Source organism: Triturus cristatus, chromosome 3_1 (assembly GCF_964204655.1).
Source record: "Triturus cristatus chromosome 3_1, aTriCri1.1, whole genome shotgun sequence".
In the NCBI taxonomy this organism is placed as follows: domain Eukaryota; kingdom Metazoa; phylum Chordata; class Amphibia; order Caudata; family Salamandridae; genus Triturus; species Triturus cristatus.
This window is the reverse complement of record NC_140583.1, coordinates 804,378,966-804,398,325: the sequence shown is the minus strand read 5'-3', so window position 1 is coordinate 804,398,325 and position 19,360 is coordinate 804,378,966. Positions and strand designations below refer to the sequence as shown.

The 19,360-nt window shown below is 46.6% G+C and overlaps 1 protein-coding gene across 10 annotated transcripts in view; it reads left to right on the top strand.

The window, feature by feature from the left end:
* The window catches only part of LOC146861075 (UDP-glucuronosyltransferase 1A1-like), a 444,482-nt gene extending 428,057 nt beyond the window's left edge, over window positions 1-16,425 (top strand). For all 10 annotated transcript variants that reach the window (XM_085645120.1, XM_085645118.1, XM_085645111.1 and 7 more), the window contains exons 4-5: window positions 9,345-9,564; window positions 13,816-16,425. In XM_085645120.1, the coding sequence (XP_085501246.1) occupies window positions 9,345-9,564; window positions 13,816-14,104 (509 nt within the window). In that variant the 3' untranslated portion in view covers window positions 14,105-16,425. The remainder of the gene's footprint in view (window positions 1-9,344; window positions 9,565-13,815) is intronic.
* Window positions 16,426-19,360: the final 2,935 nt, after the last annotated feature.

Below are 19,360 nucleotides of genomic sequence, written 5' to 3'. Positions count from 1 at the left end.
GGTTTTTGCATCCAGACTTGTACGTTAATGCAAGCAATTACTCCTGGAGCTGAAGGACCCATTTGTAATTCTTGATGGAGAGTAGGGAGCAGTACCAGTGAGTAGTGGTATGAGAAGATTGTGGTCGGTTGTTACTTTGAAGGATTGTCCATTTGAGGTATCGGTGGAAATGTGTGCAGTTTCATTTGATGACAAAGGCCTCTTTCTGTATGTGTGCATAACACTTTACTGTGCTGGTTAGTGCTCAGCTTTCAAAGGCAATCTGCCTCTATTCACCCCCCCCGTGTTGCGTCAAGATGGCCCACTACCCAGTGGGACTGGTGTCGACTATAAGCTCCGACTCCTTGGCTGGGTCGCATATACCATGGTTGAGTTCTATAATAATGCATCGTTCATGTTTTGGAATGCTGCTTCTTATGCTTTTCCCCAAAACCCAGGGGTTTGCTGTTTTGGTCAGCTCTGTCATAGTTTCAGACAGTGTCGCAGGATTGGGGATGAAGCGACCACAACTGGTGACTAGACAAAAGAAGCTACATACTTGAGAAGGTGAGACTCGGCTTCTCTGATGTCAGCCCTTATTCATGGGTCCACTCTTATTCCATCTCCCAAATATGTGTCATCAAATGCGCCCTCTTATTGCAGGAACTTGCATTTGTTTTGGTCTGCGACCCTTTGCAGGGTGGCTTTGAGCCTCCTCTGAAGTTCCTGTATTTTTGTGGCAAACATTAAAACATCATCACTGACACTGAGGACTCCTCCTAGGCCTGACAGGACCTCCCTAATCACATTTGAAATACCTTTGTCACTGAGGATATGCCAAAACTAAGACAGTGGTGCCTGTGGAGGTCTCAGTGTGCTAGGAAGGTCGTACTGTATCTGCACTGCTCATTGAGTTCACGTTTATGGTAACTAGACTTCATTTCCAGTCTGTAGAACCCCTGGCTTCCAATTTATCAGTTATAAAGTCCTCAATGGTGTGATGTGCCATTCCCTCCTAATGGCTGTGTTAGGCAGGCGCATATCTATACAGGTCCTGATGCTTTCTGGTTGTTTAGGTTTGCGGGCCACCGCCACTGGCGATAGTTGGGGAGTGTGGCCTGTGATCTTCTCAATGACACCCAGGTCTTGCAGGTTTTGTAATTCTGCTCCACAGCAGGGCATATGTGGAAAGGATTGTGATGGTGGCATAGGGTCACGGCTGTGTGTAGTGAAACTGCAGGTGTTCGAACCTAACCAAGTCCACAGAAGAGGTGATTGACGCTGGCCAGTATGTCATCTACAAATCATGATTGAATGGCCCTTGCAAATCATATCAGTTGCCGCTCTTCCGTGGTGGAGCAGCTGAGGAGTTTCTTCACCTCAAGTGGCAACAAAACGTAGTCATGAAACATTGTTCCTGTGTGCGAGGTGGCCCATTTGAACTCATCTGAGGGAAGAGGGTGAGCTTCGCTATATGTGGTTGGCTTTGTCTTGGTAGGTAGCAGTGTTTGGCGGGGGAATAGTTCATTGAAGTGCTTTATGCTCATCCTGTCTCCTGAGGCACCAGTGTCTATCAGGGATGTTGTTGAAGTTCCTGAAATGGTGATTTGACACTTGGGTCATAACCTGCAACCTCTTTTATGGCTTCTAGTTAAGCATTATATTTGAAAATAATCAATTATATTTACCTTCTTTGTGATTATTTTAACCCCTTGAGTGCCCCGCCCTTTCCCCCTCCTGTGCCGGGCCTTTCATTAGTGGGTGGGGTCCATGACGAGATAGTCTCGTCATGGGCACAGCGCAACCGCGCTCCATGACGAGACTATCTCGTCATGGGCATAGAAGGGGTTAAAGAGGGGAAGGGTCCTCTTTATGGGCAGAAATTCCCTCTGCCGCCACTGGCACACTTGCATCTCACTGCGTGAAGCCATCATGTGAGATCCCCTCTGCACTCCCTTGCAAAGTGATTTGGGCGTTAGTGTGCTGAGCATGGTTTACCTCTGGCTGGTCAGTCCTGTAGTAGATGTGTGGGAAATCCACAGTACCCACACACTATCCTTGTCATCACACCATCCGTCAGTTTGGCGGGAGACATCCTTTTCCGATGGTTGCAGCAGTCTCCATCGTTTTATGTCCTCTCACCTCCTCTCTCATTGACCTTTGCTGATTATGCTCCCCGTCTGGTTAGCCCTTTCAAAGGACAAGTCGTTAGATCTGGTGAGGGTAAAAATGTCTGCCCAATAACATTTTGGGTTTGCAGACCATGTGCTGTCTGAGAGCAGCCGGTCTACATCCTAGGAAAGGTTGCACCCTGACTTCCTTATGGCGAGCATCATTAGTCCAGGTGCTTGCTAGTTCATGAAGTCTGGCATAGGGAAGATTTCAGTTGAGTCTCCCTCACGCTGGTCAGCTTGTAGCTTCAAAAATAGGATTAATCTCGGGGTCAAGGTACAGATTAAGTTCCCTTATTGCCCCTTCCTAATCTTTTCCACCTCCTGTGTTGGGGAGATCCTGGAAGAGCTTGAATATCTTCTCCTTTATAGAGAAGAAGCGACTCTTTCGCTTCCCCATCACTCTCCTTTGTAGTTTTGAAGTATTTGTTGATGCAAGCAACCCTGTTGTGCCGACGAGGCATCGCTGTCATAAGGTCACCCAGCTCTATAAAGGGGGCTAGTGGATTGGGTGATCCTCCTACTGGACATATGGGTCTCTATGGCTGGTGGATATCATGACATTGTACACTATGGGTAAGACACGGGGGCATTTATTTGTGCACTGCCACCCTCTGATTTGGGGGCGAAGTGGCCTCTTCTTTTCCCTTATTTGTTTGTTTTCTATTTTCCTGTATTATTTATGTCCATTTCTGTTTTTTATATAGTCTCTTTCCATTGCATTGTTTAAGTTCTCCCTGGTGTACAGGTAAATACACTTTGCAATAGTCTCTCGATTGAGCTTTATCAAGCAAGAGCTGTTGCCAAATTAGACAAGTGTTGACAATGCCAATAGGTCTTTCTTATGAATGGAATGTCAAGCCAGACCTAAAAGTCAATGTATGTTAACAACTGCCTCCTCCTATCTGTTCTCTGCCCCAGAAAAACACCATTAATTATCTAGTTATCTAAGTCACTGTAATAGCATTGCAATGGCATGTGTGTGTGTGTGCCCTTTGAAATTCAAGTTCAGGAAACTCGATAAATAAACAAAATGATCACAGCTAGCGGCACTGTCTGGTTATGAAAATACTTCTTGGGGACATTCTGAAAGCTTGCCTTGGAATTCAATCCACCCATTGGCTTTGTAATGCACATTTGCTTAGTTTCTATTTGCTGCCTTTATTTGAGGCTGTCCAGCATGTCTATGTCCCTTCCATGGAGCATTGCCTGTTTACCACCTCTATGAGTAGCTCCTTGTATTCTTCAATGAGTGCTTGATTTCTGTAAACAGGCCTTTAAATTGTTTTCTCATCTTGTCACATTTGATGTGCATTCAAAGACAGAGGTTAATTGTCAGGCTCTGTCTTTGAAGGGAGCTTGGTGTTTATTTTTCTTTCTCTGGCTTCAAAGTGAGAGGGTTTATGTGAAAATATTGCTGAATACCGGAGGTGGGAAATCAAAAAACATTTCTAGCATAGAACAAAATTCAAATGTCTGTAAATGAATTGTGCAAATATATCCGAATTCGGAAAGCACAAATGAAGCACATGTATCTGTAAGTCAGAAGTAGTGGAAACAAATATTTGAGTATGATCAAAACAATTCAGTTTTACATTATTGTTTGTGCGCTGTATAGTTTTATTAGTAAAACTGTATGTGCAAATGTAATGGTCATTTCAATTGAAAATGTGTTGTCTGTAAGTAGCGCCTTGAGATCCTCTCGGGTGAGTAGCGGGCTTTATAAAGCCTTGATTGATTGATTGAATGAATGGCAGGGCACTACCACATCATGCATACTCCACTCTACAACACGCCACTTTACGCCCCACTCCATTCTATTCCACTTCACTCTAAAACTATCCAAGACACAACACTCCACTCTGTCACTTCGCTCTAGGCCACTATACTCCACACTACGACACTCCCACTCCACTCTATGACGCTCCACTCTACAACACTCCACACCACTTTATTCCACTCCTCTCTATGAAACTACTCTGCAGCACTTTACTCCATTCTACGCTACTTTGACACACTATGCCATTCTGACACTCTATGGCACTTCACTCTATGCCTCTTTACTCTAAGCAACTCTACTCCACTCTACTCTACATCCCTCCACTTTGCACCACTTAATTTCACTAAATGCCACTTGACGACACTTTACTCCACTCTGTGTTATGCCACTCTACTGTATGCCACTCCACTTTGCCATTACACTCTAAGCCCCACCACCCTATGTCTAAGCCCCACCACCCTACGTCACCCTACTACACCCTATGCCATTCCACTCGGACACTCCACTCTATGCAGTTTCCTCCACGCAATGTTACTCCACTCCACTCTACAATACTTCTCTTTACAACACTCCACTCTATGCCACTCTATTCCACTCTACACCACTCTATGCCACTCCATGACACTTTACCCCACTCTACGACACTACACTCTACAACTCTCTATCCCACTCTATGCCAGTCCACTCTACAACACGCCTCGCCATGCCACTCCATCCGTTGACACTGTATTCCCTTCTACGCTACGCCACTTCACTCTACGTCATTCCACTCTACGCCACTCTAATCCACTCTACATATCTATCTCTATGCCACTTCATGCCACTCCGCTGTACAACACACTACTCCACTCTATGACACTCCATGCCGCTTCACTCCACTCTACACCACTCCACTCATCAACACTCTACGCCCCGGTACGGTATGTCACTCCACTCTACTCCATTCTACTCAACTCAACTCTACTTTTCTCCAAGACACTCCACTCCGTGACACTCCACTCCACTCTTTTCAACTCCACTCCAACACTCAACTCTGTGCCACTATCTTCTATGCCTCTAACGTTTAGCCATGCTGAACAGCATCCACGCTGTTGTACAACATGGCTAAAACACATTGGCAAAGCCAATAGGTTTTGCATAGGCGAGACCTATTGGCTTTGCTGATGCTTGTTTGTGGAAGAAAACAAATTCTGCCCAATCAAAACATGTCCTCTTGGCTTCCAACATGTGCGCAGAGCCATAGACTCTCTCCTTGCGGTTTTTACATAATTGTCTGTCTACAGCCAAGCTGTCAAGCAAGACCGGGAGCTGATGTCGGTGATTATTTGTTGCTGCAATCTTCTGTTTCCCCACTAGATGGCAGCCTCTCGCCTAAATTCACGCAAGAATCCGGCGTTTAGTTCCACTGCTTAGTTGCACATAGCAGAGAATGGCTTTCGATGATGCGTGTTGGTTGCTGGAATTCTGTCAGAATGTTTTGCAAATGTGTTTGTCCATTAAGTCTTATCTAATTGGGTGTGCCTGCTTTAGCCCTCCCTGTAAATATCGTCTGTGTGCGTAAAGTAAGTCTCTGGAGCGAGGGACAGTTACTTGGTGGTAAAGATTCATGTCCTGGCTATATATTTACCAAATCGTTCCATTCTGTGAGTTATTTTAGTGGTTCAGTTGAAAGAATTGTGCTGGACATTTACACTTCCCTGCAGCAGGAACATTAACCCTCTGAGCTCTCCTACTCCATTTTCTGATAAATTCGTCTGATTTGAACTTGCTAATTAATACGTTTCATGATGTATTTTCCTGTGATAATGATAAGGTCGCAAAATGTAATGTCCTGTGATGTCATCATTACGTACATTAATATTTTTTAAACCTAAAAAGTCCTACCTCATTTTGGTCACAGAATGTTGTCCATTAAGGAGAGGTGTGGTTGGGAAGCATACATACAAGGCATGAGCCGAACATGTTCCAGTCTTAGTTTGGTTCTGGAACAAGTGATAAGATGCAGGATATTCAGGCAGTAGCGGTTGCTACCGGACCTGGGTGGTGGGCCGAGGTGGGGCGAAGTGGGGCGAAGGACAGTCGACGCCTCTCCTGCGTCCTCCGTCATCTTCCTGCAGACTCCTGGCGAGCAGCAGGAAGCACCCGGCTCCCAGGCTCCCCTGAGCCAATCACAACGCTGCAATACAGCATTGTGATTGGTCTGAGCACCGTGCTTTGGCACTCAGTCGGGGACGGGAGGGTTTGCATGTTCCGTACTATTACTGTGTAATGTAGCCTGATGGGGAACATGCAAGGTGCGCATGACTGTGGAAACCACTCCTCTCCCTGCTCGGCCAACCTGCCCGAGAGCCACTAACAGCTATAGGAAAAATAAAATTATAACAACTAAAATAAAATGATAGTTATTATAATTTTATTTTTCCTTTTGTTCAGTGGGGCGACTCTCCTCCGCCTTAGCGGAGGCGCTGCCACTGTCCTCAGGTACAGTAAGAACATGAGGAAAATGATTTTTCTAGGGAGGTAGGTAGCGCCTTGTGCTACTTCAATGAGAATAGTGGGAACAAAAATAGTAACTGTTTTTGTAAGAGAACTGTGATGGACACTTAGTCAAGTAATAAAAGTGCGGTTGCGGCCTGTCCATAGGGACTGAAGGTCCACACCCCCTCACCTTTACCCCTCAAGAATAGTGTGTGTCACGCCGCGCAAAGGTCAACCTGATAGAAACTCTTCACTTTCTGGTCAGGACGCCAGTAGCTAGACATGCGCAGGCTCCTGGCTGCCTGAGCTGAACTTTGCTGGGCTGCGGATGTTATAGCTCCTGTGGGCGTGAACTCCTCAGCACAGCAAAAGGTCCACGAGGCCCTCCCCCTCGTGACAAGGGGGAGCGTCACTCATTGCCTTGAACCTGGGTTCTTCAGTTTAAACCCAAGTGCTCATTGCCGAGTATCAATTAGTGACACCTCGTGACAGAGTGGGGTGGGGTCAGCAGTCTCACTGTCCCATCACACTCTGTGACAAGGTTGGGACTGCTGCTTCCCCTTATTGGCTGACCTAGAGTCTGTAAGTGAGGGAAGGCAGCAGTCCCAACCCTCCCGGGGACTCCAGAGGAAGAGCTGCAGGTAAGTGTAATGATTATTTTTAAATTAATGTTTGGTGCATGTGTGTATGTTTGAATATTTGGTAATGAGTGTTGTGAATGAATGGTGGTGAGTGATTATATGTATGTGTTTGTGTCCAGCTGCCAATTCGATGTGGTGGGGGGAGGGGGAGGGCGCAGGGGGCAAAAAAAATATAAACAAATGTACATTTACCTTTCACCGCACCAGGCCTGATCTTCTGCTCCCGCACTGATCCTATGCTTCCCGCACTGCAGTCCCCATGAGTACAGGCTCCCAGGCTCCCCATGCAATATCAGCACCGCTCTCATGTTATTAGTCCCAGCATGAGAGAAGCGCTGAGATTGGGCAGAGAGGGCAAGATTCACGCTCCAGCAGGGACTGGGAGCCTATTCTCCTGAGCACTGCTGATATCTCCAAGGCACAGCCCGGAGATTTCAAGGTGCGCACACGTTCGTTTGGCTGTCCTAAGATGGCTGGCAAAACCGACATGCACACTTTCAGGGCCTACCACTCCTCCCGATGCTGTGTGGCGCTGCGACATGGCCCAGCCCTTGACTCTGGAACTGGAAGTGAAAAATAAAATGATAATAAAATGGTTTTATTGTCATTTTATTTTTCTTCTGCCCAGTGCTTAATTTGAGCCGGTGCTTTCCAGTGCCCAGTACCAGCACCTAATGCTCAGCACTGGTGCTTATAGCACCAATTAAGGACACACTCATTTGGAAGGCAGGTGATTTTCCCCATAATCACAGGATGTTGAGCCACGCCGAGACTCAAACCTGGTTCTCCAGCTCCGAAATCGGCAGCTCTAGCCGTTAGGCCAAGTCCTCTCCAGAATGATAACTGCCGGGGCTCTAGTCAGGAGGCAGTTTGCACCAGCACATTTCCCCTGTTAGCGCTGACTCCTGAGAAGAGTCCCGGCACTTTTTATTTTACAAATTAATCACTGCTTCTGTCTGCTGCCTTTCAGCAGTGGGGGTGATGTTCCTCCGCCATAGCGGAGTGTGTGTGTGGCCCGTCTGCCCCCTGTCTAAAATTATCAGCCGCCACTCTCAAAGTGTAATAGCAAACAGGAATCTTCAGACCTTGTAGACTATGGAGTTACCAAATATGTAGGGGTCTAGCTATGGATAATGCAACAGATGCAGTGGCAGCAGCTATAGAGATGTGAGGGGCCCACCTACTAAACTAGGGGATGGGGAACCCATTTTCCATGCTTGCACTAGGACCTATGGCGCCTTTGCTATGCCACTGCGAATAAGGGAACCAGGTCAGTCCTGTGGCCTTTCTCTTATATATACTCTATTATGTTGTACACATGTATTATTTCCAAATGCAACAAACATCGTGGTGCTGCAGACTCGGCCAATGTCTGCTTTGCCTCATGGTGGACATATACTCCTTAAAGAAAGCAGACATTTTGGTAATAATTGCACTAGGACCAAAAAAGCAAAAACGTTTTTTGAAAGGAACAATATTTAAGATGTGGTACTTAGAATATGCACTGTTTTTGGAATGCTGTACATATTCAGTTAAGTGGCCTCAAGCTGAGATCAGCAACCAATGTATGCTGTAGGAAACATCACCCTGTCAGCACCCCCCCACCCCCCTTCTCCCCCCCAAGTGGCAAAGCCGATGATCTGTCCTTGTACAATGAGTGTGGATAGCAAAAACGTGATCAATAACTACGGTTGGGGAGCACAACTATTGAAAGTTTAATTATCTGTGTACACGCTCCTCAGCCGGGTGATCATTAACTCCCAAAAATGTAATTCTTGCCTTACATTTATGTAGTCCACTCGGGTGGCTTGTTGTGTTCAGTCATATTCAGTTAGGAGCAGGCTGGAGTGGCCATGCTCGGCTCACAGTGTGTGTAGGCGCAGTGTGGCCTGTGTGGGCATAGTTCTCGTCTGAGGTTCTGAACCGTGCTCCAGTTTGTGTGATGCCTTTAAGGTGGGCACGCGCTATATCGTAGGAAGAATGCATGTGAGCAGTAGCACAACATATGTACATTTCGTTGCCAAAGTATGATCTCATACCGGCTTAGTTACTTTCACTGGCTCACACCTAGTCCTTGGCACTCATGTTGTTTTTACTGTTACCTACAGATTTGGTCATGCACAATCACTCAATCACTCACACTCTCTAACTTACCTTCAGTAAGGTTTACAAGTTATTACTTGGCAAGATGTATTCAGCCTCACTCGTGTTACATGGGTTCATTCACATTCAGGCATGATTATAGCACCCACATTTCGCTCACTCTCTAATGACTTGTTTTTGTTCCTCTGGTAGCACACCCTAAGGCACGTGCCTTCATCACACATGCTGGCTCACATGGAATCTACGAGGGCATCTGTAACGCGGTGCCCATGGTCCTGCTGCCCTTATTTGGGGACCAGATGGACAACGCCAAACGAATTGAATCGCGTGGAGCTGGAGTGACCCTCAACGTCCTGGAGATGACTGCACAAGATCTCAGTAACGCCTTGAAGACGGTGATCAATGACCCCAGGTCAGTGGAGTGATCTCTGCGCTCAAGCCATACCTAAAACCCTACCTTTATACTTCAACCTCCAACACTATTAGCACAGCTAGCACACCCCACTATATGCTGGAATTCCAACTTCATCCCAGCCTAATTTCCTATGCCAACTATAAATCCAGCCCACATTTCCATCTAAGACACATTCCCCACTCATGACTCCACCTTGGGACCATATCCTCAGCGGTACTGCCGTTCACATCTTTTAACTCGATCCCAGTTATATATCCCTCTTTTTAACATCACATCTAAAACTGGATTTCAATCTTGTCTCAGACTTTTTTTTTTACGAACCTCACTTTCATCCTTATGCCTTGTCCTAATTGCCTCATCCCAAAACATAGCACCTTAAGCTATTGTCTTACCTCACTTCATTCCTGGAGCCATCCGCACCCATGATCATAAAAATTCCACTGAAATATGACTCAACCCCATCTCGTCACACTACAACAGCAGCTTTTTATATAACACAACTAACCCCAGTTACACTCCATCTGCAAACCTGGGGCCATATGTACTAAGGTTTTTTGTGGGCGCAAATGGGTTTTAGACCCGTTTGTGCCTGCAAAAAACCTGCGACTCATGCACTAATCCTATTTTGCGAGTCGCAAATCAATTTGTGACTCTCAAAATAGGATTTGCAACTCGCTATTAGGAAGGGGCGTTCCCTTCCTAATAGCGACTCCAAAAGCTATGTAAGAAAGTTTTGCGACTGTAATTGCGGTCGCAAAACACTTGCAGTTTACCACCCTTCCCAGAAGGGTGGTAAAAGCACTCGCAAACAGGAAGGGGTCACAAGAGGACCCCTTCCCCTTTGGGAATGCATGCACAAACATTTTTTAAGGGCAGGCAGTGGTCTCAGAGACCACTGCCAGCCCTTAAAAAAGGAAAATGAAAAGTTGCATTCTGTTTCCCTTTAAGGAAAACGGGCTGCATTTTAAAAAAAACTGCTTTTTGAGGTCGAGCCAAGCGCAGCGCGCATGCGCTGCACTAGGAAAACGAACTCTTGGAATCACTCTGGTCTTCTTTTTTTTTAGCTTTTTTTCTATTGGACTTTTTTGTGCGAAGACCGCACGCAATTGGGCAACGGCGGGTGCATGTCCCACCTTTCCCAGAAAATGTATCCGCCTATGGCTTGCGGTTACGAGCAGCAGTGCGATCTGTTATGAATTATCGCGCCCGCGCATGTTTCCATTTGCCTGTCTCGTGGTCGCGTTATTTGTAAACAGATGGCGGTCGCATTCACTTTTGCGGCTGCGCGTTTCCTGATAATTGTCATAGATGTCTCCAGCAACGATTGATGCCGCGCTTGTTTATAAAGTGGGGATTTGGGAGCCCGCGGCCCATTGTTGGGGAGAGAAGTGTTTTCTGAACGTCGGGCTCCTCCTTGTTGTGTAAGTCCGACCACCGTCCCCCTCGTGCACAATGAGGTCATCTCCACCCGACGACTCTACATCATGAGCATGTTATGTGCATATCAGCACCCTTGACCTGCACTGCCCCCCCTCCTGTGACCCCACATCTCACAATGCATGTGGGCACCAAGACAATTCCACTGTTCCATGCCATGTGCACACCAGTGTCCTCAGCCTGCCCTGTTCCTCATAATACTCCTATTCCATCTATCTGCGAGCTTGCCCCTCCCGCGCGTTCACCTTGCACGATGTGGGCACCTACACCCTTCCATACCCTGAACCTGACACTACTACGTATACATCGGTGTCCTCTACTGCCCTCCCCATGCTCGAATCTCACCTTCCTCAGCACATACCCTTGCACAACATGCGCACGCTCCTTCCAGCGCCTCGGTCTTCCTATGTGGTGCGCTCTAATCCCCTCACACTGCTCGGGTATGCATGCTACCCTCCCACCTACAAGCACTTCCTCCCCTGAGAGTGCGCGCATCCTCATCTCACTGCCGTTCCCGTACATGGGCACCATCCACCCCTCCTCTCGCAACGCTATCCTAGGCCCCTCCCCCGATTAGAAATACCCTTCTGTCGGATAGATGACGTGCCAGCAGAGCCCCGCCCAGGGTGCCATCATCAGCTCCCCACACCACAGGCATATCAGCCCCACAGTACGCAAGCACGCCCATCATTCCCTTCCACTGCCTTAGCCTTCCTCTTCACACATTGAGTAATCCCCATCCTCCATCCCTTTGCACAATGCCTACCTCACGTCCGGGTGTCCTTTAGCAGCCCTCCCCTGGCGAACAGCCCCTAACACAAGCAGCACAGGGCCTTTCACTCTCTCTTCTAATAACGTAGCCTCCCTCCTCACCTGCCGCGTGCTCCCCATCCTCCACACCCTCCCTTGCACACTGCCCATTTCATGGCGCACTGTCCTTCAGAAGTCCTGTCCTCGCGAGGAGCATCCTAAGTGCCTTCTGCCCCTAACACAAGCAGCACAGGCCAACAAAGCCCCTTTCACTCTCACAGCCCAACGGCGCACTCATCCCATACCAAACCAACTCCACGTCCTTGTCTGTCCTTTCACCGAATCCATCACACTCCTCAAATGATCTTCCCTCCATACTTACATTCATCCGCTGTCCTTTCACCCACAGCCCTTCACCCTCCCCATCCACTCTCCTTTCACTGGTCACCAAGAGCCCGTCGCTCTCCATTGCCCGTTCACCCAGAGCCCACGGCTCTCTGCTTCACCGGGCAGCTTCTCTCTCCTTTCACTTTTCACACAAAAGCCAATCCCTCTCACCCGGTCCCCTTTCCTTTCATGCTGATTTCACTGCTCTGCGCATCCTGAAATGTCACTGACAACACACCGCTCTCATCCTTTCATGCTGAGCCCAGTGCCTTCCTCGTCTTGCTATTTCCCCGCGTACACATCGCTCTCATCCATGCCATTTCTCGCAGGGCCCATCGATCAGCTCACTTCGTCGATCCTCCCAGCCAGTAGGGGATAATGTGATGCATTGCTAAACACTTATAAGGTCCCAAAGGGGAGACCTATTGACTATGCCAATGCTTGTCTTTAAAAGCAGTCCCAGACATGGAGTTCTGCTGATCCTGGCATGCCACCATGCCTGGGAGTGCCAGCCATTCCCAATGGGGTCGCAAATTACGACAGCCTCATTGATATGCATGACCCATGCAATTTGCTACCTCATTGGGAATCACAAACACTGTTTCTGACACTGTTGTACATTGATGTTTGCGGCTCGCAAATTGCGACTCGCAATTTAATGCAATTTGCGAGTTGCAAACCTCAATGGTGGTACATTTGGTCCAGGGGCTGTGGCCTTGGGAAGAACCAAAAAAGGACTGTAGATCTCTTGACTGTAAACAGGAAGCAGGTTAAGCACTACATGCATATCTCTGGATTGTAGTCTAGGACCGATTTATTCAAGAACTGCGGCCCTGTAGCAGGTTAGGATAGCCCTGAATATATCTAGACTGTGACCTTGGGCCATGGTACAACAGACCTGACTACTAGATTCTTGTTCTTGGCCAGTTTATCAGGGACCTAGGTGGCCTGAACTTTGGCTCTTGGACACAATATAATAGGCCACCACCATATCCCTTGAGTGTGGCACTGCTAAGGAAAGGTATGATACCATACGGTGTGGCCCTCGATCTGGTGAAGATGGAATCTGTTGTGCCTGTGACCCTGGGTATGTCTAGGACAGGCCAGGATATCTCTGGCCAGTCTTGTGTTGGTCAGCTTTGTCAAACAAGGGCATCTTTGTACTGTTTCCCCTAGGTCGGGTAGGGGCAGATTTCCCTGTTGTGTGGCCCTAGGTCAGGTTAGAACAGGACACACTAGCTATCTTTGGACTATGGTCCTGGGATAGGACAGACCTTACTATTCCAGAACTATGGACTGGTTCAAGTTAGGACAATCCTGGACCATGGGCTGGAGTCCAGTTAATGCACAACTGGATATGCTTCATCTGGGGCTGTGCTCTGGTTAGGGCAGGCTGGACTATCCCTGGACTGCAGCCCCTTTTCAGGTGACGATGAAGTGGGATTTCAGTGTACTGTCACCTTTGGGCAGAGGAGGACACCAGCTGGTTCCATACGTAGACTGTGAACCTTGTACCACATAGTAATCCCTTCTCTTGAAGGTGCGCTGACCAACATACTTTACTTCAGTTTGGGCTGCCTTGCAGCCTTCTGGAAATGTGACTTTTCATCTTGGTGTCTTTTTTTCTTGTGCTTATGTATCTCTTTAATATTTACTTTTATTTACTCTTTCTAGCTATAAAGAGAACATCTCTCGTCTCTCAGCACTGCACCTGGACCGGCCCATCCACCCCCTGGACCTCGCTGTGCATTGGGTAGAGTTTGTGATGAGGCACAAGGGAGCCCCCCACCTGCGCCCAGCAGCACACGACCTCAACTGGATCCAGTACCACTCACTGGATGTCATTGCCTTCCTCCTTGCTGTTGTTTTTGTCACCCTCTTTATAGTAATCAAGTGCTGCTGCTTTTGTGGTAGGAAGTGCTGCGGCCAGAAACGGCGACCCCAGAAGTCTAAAACGCACTAACTGGGGTAGCACGCAGCTCGTGATATCCACTATGACTCTCAGGAGTAGAACCAGTCTTTCATAAATAAGGTATTTGAGTTACAGGACATGGATAGCAGATTCTATTTCAAACATGTTTCAGTTCTAGGTCAAACCGTTCTGAATTATGAAGAGTTTTTACTGAATTTGGGGCTTTCCTGTCACAGATTTGTAGACACCACCCCAATTCCTTTCTTAAATTTTGGTCAGTTGCTCCTGACATTTGGCAAACATTTTCAGAATTTGTGGAAACGTTTTTCTGCCTCAGATGAGACATTTTCGAATTCCTTTTAGTCTTTCCTGAATTCTTTTACAATCTTTCCTGAAATCTGGAGTAGACTACCTGAAATGTCTTTCCTGAATTCCAGGATATTTCCCATTTTTTAGGTCAGCCTTTCTGGATTTCTGGGGAATGATCTGAAAGATTCTGGAGCGGCTCTCCAGTTTTGGGTATTCTTTCCTTAATCCCGGAGAAGTCTTACCTGATCCAGCAATTTCAAAATTCTGGCAAATCATTCCTGAATTCTGAAGAATTCTACTTAATATTTCCCCTATTAAGACCAGTCATTCCTAAATTTAGAAAATGTTCATGAATTTCAGTTAGCCTTTGTAGAATTCTTGGTAAACCTTTCCTAAATTCTAGTTTTCTGCATTTTTTAAGCTAAGTCAGTTTTCCTTAATTTTTGAGACATGTTTCCTGAATTCTGCACTGCAAAAAAGCACGCACTGAATTCTGCACTGAAAACTGCACGCACAATTTACCTTATGGAGAAAGACAAAAATATTTCATTACTATAAAATGCACTGTAAAAATACAATTAATTGTCATCACACTTTCCTTCCTTGCCCAGCAATAAGTCTTATTACTTATTACATGTTTTCAAATTTATTCTGCCTATCCCTTAGATTTAAAATTGTTGAGATACTGATAATTATAATTTACAGTTCTGCAAAACATCCAAATGATGACATCTTGTAGCAGCACATTCAGTTACTCATCTTCTTCACAAAAAGTGAAACGACTCTGCATATATTATCAAGCTCCTGGATTATTCTTTTTCTGCACAATAAATGCACTGCAGAAATAATTGCAAAGTAGTACAGAATTGTATTCAGGCCTCATTTCAATATATTAATTTTGTAAATGCTCTCCAATTTGGCTTGCTGAATCCTGTAACAATCGTGGTTCCTGAATGAATTTGGTGTTTACATTTACATACCTAATTTCTGGCCACATTTGGTAGGACAACCTTAATTTAAAGACCTCAGATTTGCTATTCTTTGTGCACTCTCGATTTAAAAATCATTGTGCGTCCTATAAACCATTTTGCCTAATCCATTTCAATGGGGCCCTTAAACTTACCTCTCTTTTTGACCCACATCTGTTGATTTTTTAATGTTGGCAGGTGTTCAGTGGGTGTCTGTTGAATAATCAGGACCACATATGGAAGTGAAATTAAAGCCATAGAATTAATGTTAAAATTGTGAGATCTGATTTTCTTCGGCTTCAGTTGTGCTAAACTAGAAAATATGGCCTCACGTTCATGGGGTGGTGTCTTTGTTTAAGGCACTCTTAAAATAGGCCTTCCTGTCTTTTAACACTTTTTAGACTGTCTTATGCCGTACAAAAAGTATTAGTAAATCAGGCGTGTACCCTTTTCTTATGACTTCGGGATTAACTCTCAATGGATCATCAATAAATGTCTTAAGTTCACACAAAATGGCTGCTGCACAGAATAGCTCCTGGTCAAATAGCTACTCATGAAAGTAGGTACTGTACATGCGCTAACCACGCATGCGTCTGGCAGTGGAAATAACCTAGCAGCAAGTAATCAAAATCCAGGGAATTCGTCTCCACTTGCATGTGGGTGAGATAAGTATCAGAAATGCACCCCTCATTTCTGTGTGTGACTTTCTATCTCTCTGTCTCTCTCTCTCTCTCTGTCTCTCAATCCCCGATGCCATTTAGGGGTTCTGGTGACATAAGATCAAAGGCAGAATGGCTTTTAAGGTCTGAAAACTCCTGAGAGAGAATAATATTAGCTATTATTTTCAAAGGAAGTTCTATAGTATTTGAATTTCAAAATGTGTGTTTTAGTATGGAAAATGAATATTACATTTTTATTTCGGAAGGGGAATGTTTACTGAATGTAATGAGCAGAACAATGATGTATAATCATGGAAAACTCTTTAAGATGCCAGCAAAGAAGTTGGTTATGAATATTTTGATATTGAAGCTATTTTGTACACAAAAAAATGATTTTCTGAATAAACATGCAGAAATTGGTGTGTTGCAAGTTTTATATTTTTTGTATTTTTTGTGTCTTATGTTTGTGTCCGGTCCCAGGATGCTTGATTCCGGTCCAGGGAAGATATGGCTTGGCAGTTCCGGCTGGACTGTTCACATGAGGCACAGAGTCAGACTGATTTGCATATGGCCATGTCTGAACTGGGGTGGCATAGTGAGCTAAAGAATGATGATGGATTCAACCCAGATCTGTGACTGGGGGTGAGTGTTTGAAAGGTTTCAGCGCTCCGTCCATCATCTCCTTGTGTTTGCTTTGTTCGCTCTAAGTTGGCACGATATGCCCAGACGTGGGTCCCTTGCTCACTTTGCCACTGGATTGAAGCTAGCCTGGCTGATGAGGGCTGTTAACCCGAAACCAGTCCCAGGATGCTTGATTCCGGTCCAGGGAAGACATGGCTTGGCATTTCGGGTTGGACTGTTCCCATAAGGCACAGGGTCAAGGCTGATTTGCATATAGCTGTGTCTGAACTGGGGTGGCAAAGTGAGCTAAAGAATGATGATGGATTCAACCCAGATCGGTGACTGGGGTGAGTGAGTGAAAAGTTTCAGCACTCCATCCATCATCTCCTTGTGTTTGCACTCTCAATATGCTAGCTAGCCTTGAAAAGGATCTTGGTGCACGTGACTGATATCAGGCAGGATGTTTTTTAATTTTGCAAAATTTAGCTAGACAACAACATGCCGATGGTTCCGTAACCCATCAAAACTGCTGCCAACCAATGCAAAACACACCTTAACAGAGGAGAGCTGCCTGTGAATCTCCATCCCGAAGGTCCAAGAAGTGTAGCAGCTCAAGACGTGTAAATAAAGCTAATGGCAGAAAGTGCTCAGCTTTGAGACCCTTCGGCACTAGTGAAATGCCAGCAGGCAGATTAGTCACATGCTGTGCACTGTGTTCATTTGATAGCAGCATGTGCTTAACTGTATTAGGTTGACACAAGTGCAATGGCATGGGTGTGTAAGACGTGTTCAATTATGATGTCTTTACCTTTATATTTTTGGGCACATTTCAATACTGTATACATAGCAAATTGAATTCTATCAAAACAGCTGGGAAGGAAATGCCTTCTTGTACTGAATTTCCTCCTTCTGCGGCTATGGTTCAGTATCAAAAATGTAATTTGGCCTTTGCAGTGGATCATAGGGAACATTTAGAAAACTTGCACTTGCAGTCATGTATAATTTCTGCCAGTGTTTCTTGTTATTAGAGGGCTTCTTGTAAGAGACGTTGCACATAATGCTTCAGTGGTTCAATAGATCTACATGGATGTTATCTCTTCACGAGCGATTGAACGTTTCTTCCTGTTTGGCTTACATGTTTTGCTGCTGTTAATATAGGTGTTGTAACTGACCATAGTCGCTGGATGAAACACTTGTTTGTTGTCAATGGACGACACTTGTGCCTTGCTGCTCTACCCATGCTTTTGTAGGTTATAGGCAGGTGCTCGCTTTTGCTACTCAGTGAGGGCTTCTGCCGTCCTTGGCCTCCAATCCCACTCGCGGTAGCGTCCATATGTGGATAATGAACACCCTACTCTGTCGTCATGCTTGAGTGCACAGGCCGTACCCGCAGCTGTCTCCACAGTTTTATCCTACAGACAAGCTTCCCCTTGCACACTCTGCGTCTCTTTGCAAACGTTTAGCAATATTGCTATTACATTTCTGACTGCTACAAAGTGATGTTGGTGCCCTGAACAGATGTCTCATTGGTATCAGTATCTTAACATTCCATTTCAGGGGGAAATAGTTGAAACACCGCGTACTTATTCCGACTCCGCAAGCTAAACCACGATTGCCTTAACCAGGCATATGCCTTAACCACACATATGCGTGGTTAAGGCAATGGGCGGTCTAGCTGCTGGCTGCTGGGAACGGAATCAGGAAGATCTCGCAGGGAGTGATCTGCGGTCAGTTTATTTATTTATTTATTTTATTTTTTTTGGCTTTTCTGATCCGGTCCTGTATTTCTCACACAGCCATTTAGCCGACATCCCGGAGGACCGGCGGCATTGCAGTTCTACATCAAACAGTCCGGGGAGAATCACTTCTGGTGTGTGAAATACGTACTCGCCCCCAACCTGCACCATGGTGTAACCATCCCACTTGGCCAACCCACCGGTAGTCTGCTCAAGCCCCTGAAGTTTCGTAAACCATATCTCAACTCCCACCCCCCCCTCCCCGTTCGCCACCCTGTCACTGTCTCCTTCTTTATTGTGTCCACTTGTGCACGCTGTCGCAAACCAAGGCGCCGAACTCCGACCAGTCACCACACCCCATACTTCCAGGCCCGTCCAACCCCGCAGTTCAAGGTTCCGTCTCGCAAGCACACTGCTAAGAAGCACACGCCGCAGACAGGGGACACCCCGACCTCCTTCCCGCAAACCATCCGCCATCTCAAACTTTTCACTGACATCATAGCCCATCCTGCCACAATTGAGTCCTATTGTTGTGGCACGCCCTCCACGGCCTCACTGCACACCCCAGGGGCTTCATGTTGTGTCTCCCCCTGCCCAACCTCCTCAGGGTCTCCGGCTGTCATGTATGTTCTATACAGCGCCCAGAAGTTTTTGGGGCGACTCCTGGGGGGCAACAGTTCGCTATACGTTTCCGCCTGCGTGCTGCAATACAGCATATCTCTAACCCATCGTTTCTTAGTCGGAAGAGGCCCTCTCATCCAGCAGGCCGCCACGACACGTCTCGCGATCAGCAACGCCATGTCCGTCAGACGCCTCAGCGCCCGCGGAAGAGGCCTGGAGTAGCCCAACAACGCCAGGGCCGGATCAGGGGGGATCTCTTTTTCCAAGATCTGGCTCAACTCACGGAACACCGCCGTCCAAAACCGGGCAACACCGGGGCAAAGCCAGGCCATGTGTAGGAAGTCAGCCACGAGAGTATGACAACGCTCGCACTCCGCCGTGGGGCGCAACCCG